General features: G+C 43.7%; 1 protein-coding gene across 1 annotated transcript; it reads left to right on the top strand.

Annotated features, from left to right (window-relative positions):
* Positions 1–1,470: 1,470 nt before the first annotated feature.
* On the top strand, positions 1,471–2,999 carry LOC149971488 (macrophage mannose receptor 1-like). The gene has a single exon (XM_090223239.1). The coding sequence runs from the start codon at positions 1,922–1,924 to the stop codon at positions 2,678–2,680; it is 759 nt and encodes a 252-aa protein (XP_090079365.1). The 5' UTR covers positions 1,471–1,921; the 3' UTR covers positions 2,681–2,999.
* The last annotated feature ends 6,741 nt before the right edge of the window (positions 3,000–9,740 follow it).

A 9,740-nucleotide genomic window follows, 5' to 3' on the forward strand; every position in this document is an offset into this window, starting at 1 on the left:
AGTGTTACTTGCCTTGAAGCTAGCATAGAAGTAATTTAGTTATTCTGGTAGGCTCGTGTCACTGGGCAGCTCTCAGCTGTGCTTTTCTTTGTAGTCTGTAATAGTTTGCAAGCCGTGCCACATCTGACGAGCATCCGAGCCGGTGTAGTACGATTCGATCTTAGTCCTGTATTGACGCTTTAAAAAAGTACAATAACACAAAAAAGTGGAACGTTTTTTTTTTTTGCAAAAAAAATGTCCAAATGACATCGGTTTTACCGGTTGTTAGGAAAAATAACGTGTTTCTGATAAGAATTCAGTTCGGCTTTGATACACATTTTTGTGGACGAATTACTATCAGCTTTTTATGGTGCTTTTATGATGAATCCAGCACATGTACAGATTATATCTGACTGAGCATTGCATTCTCTCAAGATGCAGAAACAAACCAATCATATTTGTCCACTCCTTTTCCCAAGTCCTAATTTTGTATACATTTGGTGTATCGTTTTACTGCTTAATTCTGCAGGAGTTATTTTAAAGGCTGTGCGAGAGGTTATAGACCTACAATCAGTCCAGATTTCAGTTTCCATTTAGCATATCTAAACAGTATAGGCTACAGATCCCTTGAAATGCCATAGGTCTGTTTGATGTCCAGTCATCTTGTGACTCGAATTTGTATAGTGCCTCACAATGATCACAGGTAAAGCAGCTGGCACTGCTACCATCCTCTTTTCATTTCCCTAATGGTCTTTGACACATGTCTACATATCCTACATTACTCACCTCGTATGTGTATACTGTATTCTATACCATCTGCTGCATCTTGCCTCCACGGACATCGCTCATCCATATAATTACATGTGCATATTCTCATTCATCCCTTTACATTTGTGTGGATAAGGTTGTCGTTGTGAATTTGTTAGAATACTTGTTTAGATATTACCGCACGGTCGGGAACTAGAAGCACAAGCATTAACATCTGCTAACCATGTGTATGTGACCAATAAAATGTGAGTAAAATTTGATTTGAAAATTTGATTTGACACTGTTCACCAAATCCTTTTCCGAAACATTATGTTTCTGGGCCTCCCTTCTCTTCATTTTCAACTCTCTTTTTGTAATTCTTATTGAATTACATTTTGACAGTGTCATTTTTGCCTCTGTGAATTGCTGTTAACTTTATCTACCAGTTTCCAAAATCATTATTTGGCGATTGGCTGTGTAGGCTATTTGGTGCGTACAGCTTAGCCCTAAAGTTTAGGTTTATGCAGTAAGACCAGAAACCCTGAAATAATGAAAGAACAATCTCTGTGTAAAAGCAGCACTTGTTATGACACAGCTCTGGCCAGGGGCCTAACTTTGGTCTCAGATGTGTTATCCTGTCACTACAGTGGTTTCAGAGGTGTTATCCTGTCAGAGGTGTTATCCTGTCACTACAGTGGTATCAGAGGTGTTATCCTGTCACTACAGTGGTTTCAGAGGTGTTATCCTGTCATATGGGTTATCCTGTCACTACAGTGGACATTTCTCTCTGTGGACCTCTGTTTGTTCAGAGATGGCAGGCAAATCACACTTCAGGCAAAATCCTACATTTACATATTTCCTGTAAAGACATGGAAAGCATTGTTTTTCTTTCTTCCCAAGGTCACATTATGCAAATGACCTTGACCCAGATGTTATAGGGCTACGAAAGCCCAAACTTCATTTAAAGCTTCAAATACCATTAGGGAAATTAAAACGATTACGTTTATGTACTGACAGTATCTTCAACATCAACACAGCAGCACTGAGCCCTGCACAGATCCACTGTGGAGAGATTTCCATCAACATTAGGGATAAATGCAGAGGAAGAGCAGCTCCACTCCACACTGACTGAGTACTGGGACATCATGCAGAGGAAGAGCAGCTCCACTCCACACTGACTGGGTACTGGGACATCATGCAGAGGAAGAGCAGCTTCACTGGGCTCCTCATCACTGCTCTGTGTGCAGTGGTCTCCTGCTGTCTGAACAAACAGTTCCACTTTGTGAATGAAGGAGGAAAGACCTGGGAAAAGGCTCAGCAGTACTGCAGAGAGAAGTACATTGACCTGGCCTTCATCAGCAACCAAGACGAAGTAGATGAGTTCAATAACATATCAACAACGGATTATGTTTGGATTGGTCTGTACAGAGATCCCTCTCACCCAACAGAGTGGAAGTGGTCTGGGGGGTGGAACTCATCATTTAGGTTTTGGGAGAAAGGCCAGCCAAACAATCTCAATGGCATCCAGAACTGTGTCGATGTGAAGAACCTTGAGATGAATGATAAGCAATGCACTGAAAAATATTTATTCTTGTGCTTTGATCTGAATGTGGTCCTGGTGAAGGAGAACAAGACGTGGGAGGAGGCTCTGGAGCACTGCAGGAAGCACTACACTGACCTCACCAGCCTGCTGTCTGAGAATGAGCAGCTCCTCGTCCAGAGAATGATTAATTCAAAGGGGGCCCAGACGGACCATGTGTGGACGGGACTGCGCTTCCTGGCCAGCGAGTGGCTGTGGGTGAACGGGGACCCCCTTGAGTACCAGGCCTGGACCGGGGGGAGGCTGCCCCACTGCCCTGCGCAACACCTGTATTGTGGGACCCTGGCCAGAGAGGGAGAGCTTTGGGGAACCAGGGGCTGTGAGGAGAGAAGGAACTTCCTCTGCTCCACATGACTGACTCCTAGAGGAGCAATGCTTTTATACCTTTGGTGATATCTGAAGTAAGAACGTATGAAAGATCAATATTTACTAGAGCAATAATTTGCATTTAAACACTATTTAACCAGAAAAACCTCTTTCCCAAGGTGTGTTCTCTGTTTGACTATATCTATTCACACTGCATTTTAAACTAAATGTTCATTAAACCTATAGTAATTAAAATAATGGACATTTTACTCTATACTGTTGTAGAAAATGTAGAATAGTTAGCAGGTACTGTACAACCAACTCTGTTCTACCGTAATACTGTAATAAACACTGTTAGGAAGAGTCATCTTTCTGTCTTCATCATTTGATTCATAGCTAAGGAATACTGTAATACACACTGTTAGGAAGAGTCATCTGTCTTTATCATTTGATTCATAGCTAAGGAATACAGTCATACACACTGTTAGGAAGAGTCATCTGTCTTTATCATTTGATTCATAGCTAAGGAATACTGTAATAAACACTGTTAGGAAGAGTCATCTTTCTGTCTTCATCATTTGATTCATAGCTAAGGAATACTGTAATACACACTGTTAGGAAGAGTCATATCTTCATCATTTGATTCATAGCTAAGGAATACTGTAATGCACACTGTTAGGAAGAGTCATATCTTCATCATTTGATTCATAGCTAAGGAATACAAATCACTTTTTAGAAAGTCTAAAGTATATATTTTTTCTGCATGTTCCTGTAAGAGATGATTTTAGGACGATGATGAAGGTGGAAACCGGTACTAAGTCATGTCAGGCTGTTAAACACAGAGTACTAAAACCACGAGGAAATCAACATGATGGCTAAAATATTAGGCCTACATTATCGTTGCGTCTATTACAGGCATTAGTTGAAGCTCAGTGTTAAATTCAAACCTCCCTACAATATACCTAAGCCAATATGACACCAATTTCGATTAAAATTCGCAAACCCCCCCCCCAACTAGCTCTATGGTGGTTAAGCTGAGGTTAATCCATAAATGCAAGCAGATGTATTGATTAGCCTGTTAGCTAACTAGCTAATGTTAGCTTGCTTGTACAAAGTCCAGTGGTTAGCCTCAGTAGCTAGCTAATACCAGTCAGCTGAAAGCTAGCTAGCTAGCTATCAAACAGGCAAATAAAGGTAGCTAGACAATACATGTACATTTGTTTTAATTAATTAGGTAGCAAGCTAACTAGTTAATATTTTACCAGTCACTTGAGAGCTAACGTTGGCTAGGTAGCTAACCAACAAACAAGGAAAGCTAGCTATATTTGGCCAATTTCATATTAGGCTGAAGTCATCATGTGTAAACTGTTGATGTAGACACATGCATGTAATTGGAGCACAAACAAACATGCACAAATAAGATAGCGAACATCCTTGGCTGCTATGATAGCCAGTTAACGTTAACTAGCTAGGTAACATTAACTAACGTGTATGGTCAGTTCATGCACCACAATATATCATACTTTCTTACAACAACAAAAACATAGCTAGTTAACAGCATCACTGTTTCAAACATGTAGAATACAATCCAGCTCCTGCCATGTCATTATCACGATCCACATTTGTGCTGACTGATTAACACAGTGTCAAGTTACTGTTCAGTGTTCAGGGGTGGTAGATGCTGCACACGGTGCACCCCCGGGTAAAACAACACCAGAATCATTAAGGGGGTTAGATTCATCTGGCCCGGGCACCGTGTCGGCATGTTTTGCCCTGGCTAAAAATGTATCGCGTTCGATTCGGAACTGGGCTGCCACCGGAAGTGAGCCTGGTTTCCTCTCGGTCTGGTGGCGAAGTCGGCTCAAAACAAAAGTGAGGTAATTAAGCACGTGTGGTAATGAGAAGTGGTGTAAAGTACTGACGTTCAAAATACTTTCAAGTACTACTTAAGTCATTTTTTGGGGGGGTACCTGTACATTATTATTTATATTTTTGACAACGTTTACTTTTACTTCACTACATTCCTAAAGAAAATAATGTACTTTTTACTCCATACATTTTCCATGACTTGGTAGAGCATGGGTGGAACAGGCATTGTTGTCCTCATGTGAATTTCCTTTCTTTTTCGGCTTCAGACCAATGCCTATTCTCACTTAAAATGTTGTTTTTGTTTTTTAATCTTGGACTTCTTTCTTTAATTACTGACAGTATCTTCAACAGCAGCACTGAGCCCTGCACAGATCCCCCGTGGAGAGATGTCCATCAACATTTTGGATACAATTTATTTTGGACCATTGGACTGTGATAGATTGTCCATGTGTCTCGGGCAACACTTTACTTTATAGATACAGGCCTTATTTTACAGCTGTATTCCAGGTTGAGAAAGAGCAGTGTGTGGTTTTTTAATGTGTTTTTAAGGAATATTTATTTGAAGACAGGTGCTCTATAGTTCTGACTGCTGGCGGAAGACAGGTGCACTATAGTTCTGACTGCTGGCAGAAGACAGGTGCTCTATAGTTCTGACTGCTGGCAGAAGACAGGTGCTCTATAGTTCTGACTGCTGGCAGAAGACAGGTGCTCTATAGTTCTGACTGCTGGCAGAAGACAGGTGCTCTATAGTTCTGACTGCTGGCAGAAGACAGGTGCTCTATAGTTCTGACTGCTGGCAGAAGACAGGTGCTCTATAGTTCTGACTGCTGGCAGAAGACAGGTGCTCTATAGTGCTGACTGCTGGCAGAAGACAGGTGCTCTATAGTTCTGACTGCTGGCAGAAGACAGGTGCTCTATAGTTTTGACTGCTGGCAGAAGACAGGTGCTCTATAGTTCTGACTGCTGGCAGAAGACAGGTGCTCTATAGTTCTGACTGCTGGCAGAAGACAGGTGCTCTATAGTTCTGACTGCTGGTAGAAGACAGGTGCTCTATAGTTCTGACTGCTGGTAGAAGACAGGTGCTCTATAGTGCTGACTGCTGGCAGAAGACAGGTGCTCTATAGTTCTGACTGCTGGCAGAAGACAGGTGCTCTATAGTTCTGACTGCTGGCAGAAGACAGGTGCTCTATAGTGCTGACTGCTGGCAGAAGACAGGTGCTCTATAGTTCTGACTGCTGGTAGAAGACAGGTGCTCTATAGTTCTGACTGCTGGCAGAAGACAGGTGCTCTATAGTGCTGACTGCTGGCAGAAGACAGGTGCTTTATAGTGCTGACTGCTGGCAGAAGACAGGTGCTTTATAGTGCTGACTGCTGGCAGAAGACAGGTGCTCTATAGTGCTGACTGCTGGCAGAAGACAGGTGCTTTATAGTGCTGACTGCTGGCAGAAGACAGGTGCTTTATAGTGCTGACTGCTGGCAGAAGACAGGTGCTCTATAGTGCTGACTGCTGGCAGAAGACAGGTGCTCTATAGTTCTGACTGCTGGTAGAAGACAGGTGCTCTATAGTTCTGACTGCTGGCAGAAGACAGGTGCTCTATAGTTCTGACTGCTGGCAGAAGACAGGTGCTTTATAGTGCTGACTGCTGGCAGAAGACAGGTGCTCTATAGTTCTGACTGCTGGTAGAAGACAGGTGCTCTATAGTTCTGACTGCTGGCAGAAGACAGGTGCTCTATAGTTCTGACTGCTAGCAGAAGACAGGTGCTTTATAGTGCTGACTGCTGGCAGAAGACAGGTACTCTATAGTGCTGACTGCTGGCAGAAGACAGGTGCTCTATAGTGCTGACTGCTGGCAGAAGACAGGTGCTTTATAGTTCTTCCTGCTGGCAGAAGACAGGTGCTCTATAGTGCTGACTGCTGGCAGAAGACAGGTGCTCTATAGTTCTGACTGCTGGCAGAAGACAGGTGCTCTATAGTTCTGACTGCTGGTAGAAGACAGGTGCTCTATAGTTCTGACTGCTGGTAGAAGACAGGTGCTCTATAGTTCTGACTGCTGGTAGAAGACAGGTGCTCTATAGTGCTGACTGCTGGCAGAAGACAGGTGCTCTATAGTGCTGACTGCTGGCAGAAGACAGGTGCTCTATAGTGCTGACTGCTGGCAGAAGACAGGTGCTCTATAATGCTGACTGCTGGCAGAAGACAGGTACTCTATAATGCTGACTGCTGGTAGAAGACAGGTGCTCTATATTGCTGACTGCTGGCAGGAGACAGGTGCTCTATAGTGCTGACTGGTGCCAGAAGACAGGTGCTTTATAGTGCTGACTGCTGGCAGAAGACAGGTGCTCTATAGTGCTGACTGCTGGCAGAAGACAGGTGCTCTATAGTGCTGACTGCTGGCAGAAGACAGGTGCTCTATAGTTCTGACTGCTGGTAGAAGACAGGTGCTCTATAGTTCTGACTGCTGGCAGAAGACAGGTGCTCTATAGTTCTGACTGCTGGCAGAAGACAGGTGCTTTATAGTGCTGACTGCTGGCAGAAGACAGGTGCTCTATAGTTCTGACTGCTGGTAGAAGACAGGTGCTCTATAGTTCTGACTGCTGGCAGAAGACAGGTGCTCTATAGTTCTGACTGCTAGCAGAAGACAGGTGCTTTATAGTGCTGACTGCTGGCAGAAGACAGGTACTCTATAGTGCTGACTGCTGGCAGAAGACAGGTGCTCTATAGTGCTGACTGCTGGCAGAAGACAGGTGCTTTATAGTTCTTCCTGCTGGCAGAAGACAGGTGCTCTATAGTGCTGACTGCTGGCAGAAGACAGGTGCTCTATAGTTCTGACTGCTGGCAGAAGACAGGTGCTCTATAGTTCTGACTGCTGGTAGAAGACAGGTGCTCTATAGTTCTGACTGCTGGTAGAAGACAGGTGCTCTATAGTTCTGACTGCTGGTAGAAGACAGGTGCTCTATAGTGCTGACTGCTGGCAGAAGACAGGTGCTCTATAGTGCTGACTGCTGGCAGAAGACAGGTGCTCTATAGTGCTGACTGCTGGCAGAAGACAGGTGCTCTATAATGCTGACTGCTGGCAGAAGACAGGTACTCTATAATGCTGACTGCTGGTAGAAGACAGGTGCTCTATATTGCTGACTGCTGGCAGGAGACAGGTGCTCTATAGTGCTGACTGGTGCCAGAAGACAGGTGCTTTATAGTGCTGACTGCTGGCAGAAGACAGGTGCTCTATAGTGCTGACTGCTGGCAGAAGACAGGTGCTCTATAGTTCTGACTGCTGGCAGAAGACAGGTGCTTTATAGTTCTTCCTGCTGGCAGAAGAGAGAACAGCACCTTGATCAATGGTTTGATCCTCTTGTCCAGTAACAATCTCTCAGCACTTGATGTAATCTGAAATGATTGGTTAAAACTAGCCTACTCAATAGCTCCACATTGTCCTCTGGTCAGCCTGGTGGCATGTCCACCATATTTCTTTAAAAACATACCCATTCTTTTTAGAAGTGTCTTGGCCGGGGCGAAAGAGCAATGGAGCTCAATCAAGCATCCCATCCAACTGTCAAGGGTCTTTTAATTTTCTCTCTGAATAATAAACAACATCCTATAATAGATAGGAGAGCAGGAACATGTCTACCTACGTACAGCAACAGTTAACCCATGTTCCACATTCACATCAATGAATCAGGGGGCGGCAGTGGTTAGAGCGTTGGACTAGTAACCGGAAGGTTACAAGTTCAAACCCCCGAGCTGACAAGGTACAAATCTGTCGTTCTGCCCCTGAACAGGCAGTTAACCCACTGTTCCTAGGCCGTCATTGAAAATAAGAATTTGTTCTTAACTGACTTGCCTAGTTAAATAAAGGTAAAATAAAAAATCAGCAGTATCACAAGTCTAACACACTATAGACTTCATTGGTCAGTATATAGGGACTTCATTGGTTAGCATATTGGAACTTCATTGGTCAGCATATAATCTCGTCACCCATGACCAAATCTCAGCCGTCTGTCACGAGTAACCATCAGTACACAGACTTCATTGCTCAAAAGGCATACTTGCTTTCTTCTCTAAATATTTGCAAAGTCAGAGTGAAATAAAGGCTTTTTTAGAGAAGTGAGTCACATTTGTTGAGTCATTGAGGCTAATAGGTTACAAGACATAATGTCCCCACATGATTTAGCTATTGATTATGTAACATATATTCAAACCACAGGTTCTAGGTTCATGTACAGTGGGGCAAAAAAGCATTTAGTCAGCCACCAATTGTGCAAGTTCTCCCACTTAAAAAGATGAGAGAGGCCTGTAATTCTCATCATAGGTACACCTCAACTATGACAGACAAAATGAGGGGGAAAAAAATCCTGAAAATCACATTGTGGGATTTTTTAATGAATTTATTTGCAAATTATGGTGGAAGATAAATATTTGGTCAATAACAAAAGTTTATCTCGATACTTTGTTATATACCCTTTGTTGGCAATGACAGAGGTCAAATGTTTTCTGTAAGTCTTCACAAGGTTTTCACACACTGTTGCTGGTATTTTGGCCCATTCCTCCATGCAGATCTCCTCTAGAGCAGTGATGTTTTGGGGCTGTTGCTGGGCAACACGGACTTTCAACTCCCTCCAAAGATTTTCTATGGGGTTGAGATCTGGAGACTGGCTAGGCCATTCCAGGACCTTGAAATGCTTCTTACGAAGCCACTCCTTCGTTGCCCGGGCGGTGTGTTTGGGATCATTGTCATGCTGAAAGACCCAGCCACGTTTCATATTCAATGCCCTTGCTGATGGAAGGAGGTTTTCACTCAAAATCTCACGATACATGGCCCCATTCATTCTTTCCTTTACACGGATCAGTCGTCCTGGTCCCTTTGCAGAAAAATAGCCCCAAAGCATGATGTTTCCACCCTCATGCTTCACAGTAGGTATGGTATTCTTTTGATGCAACTCAGCATTCTTTGTCCTGCAAACACGACGAGTTGAGTTTTTACCAAAAAGTTATATTCTGGTTTCATCTGACCATATGACATTCTCCCAATCTTCTTCTGGATCATCCAAATGCTCTCTAGCAAATTCAGACGGGCCTGGACATGTCCTGGCTTAAGCAGGGGGACACGTCTGGCACTGCAGGATTTGAGTCCCTGGCGGCGTAGTGTGTTACTGATGGTAGGCTTTGTTACTTTGGTCCCAGCTCTCTGCAGGTCATTCACTAGGTCCCCCCGTGTGGTTCTAGGATTTTTGCTCACCA

The sequence above is a fragment of the Oncorhynchus mykiss genome, chromosome 26, assembly GCF_057628025.1.
Source record: "Oncorhynchus mykiss isolate SJ-2025 chromosome 26, ASM5762802v1, whole genome shotgun sequence".
Classification (NCBI taxonomy): Eukaryota; Metazoa; Chordata; class Actinopteri; order Salmoniformes; family Salmonidae; genus Oncorhynchus; species Oncorhynchus mykiss.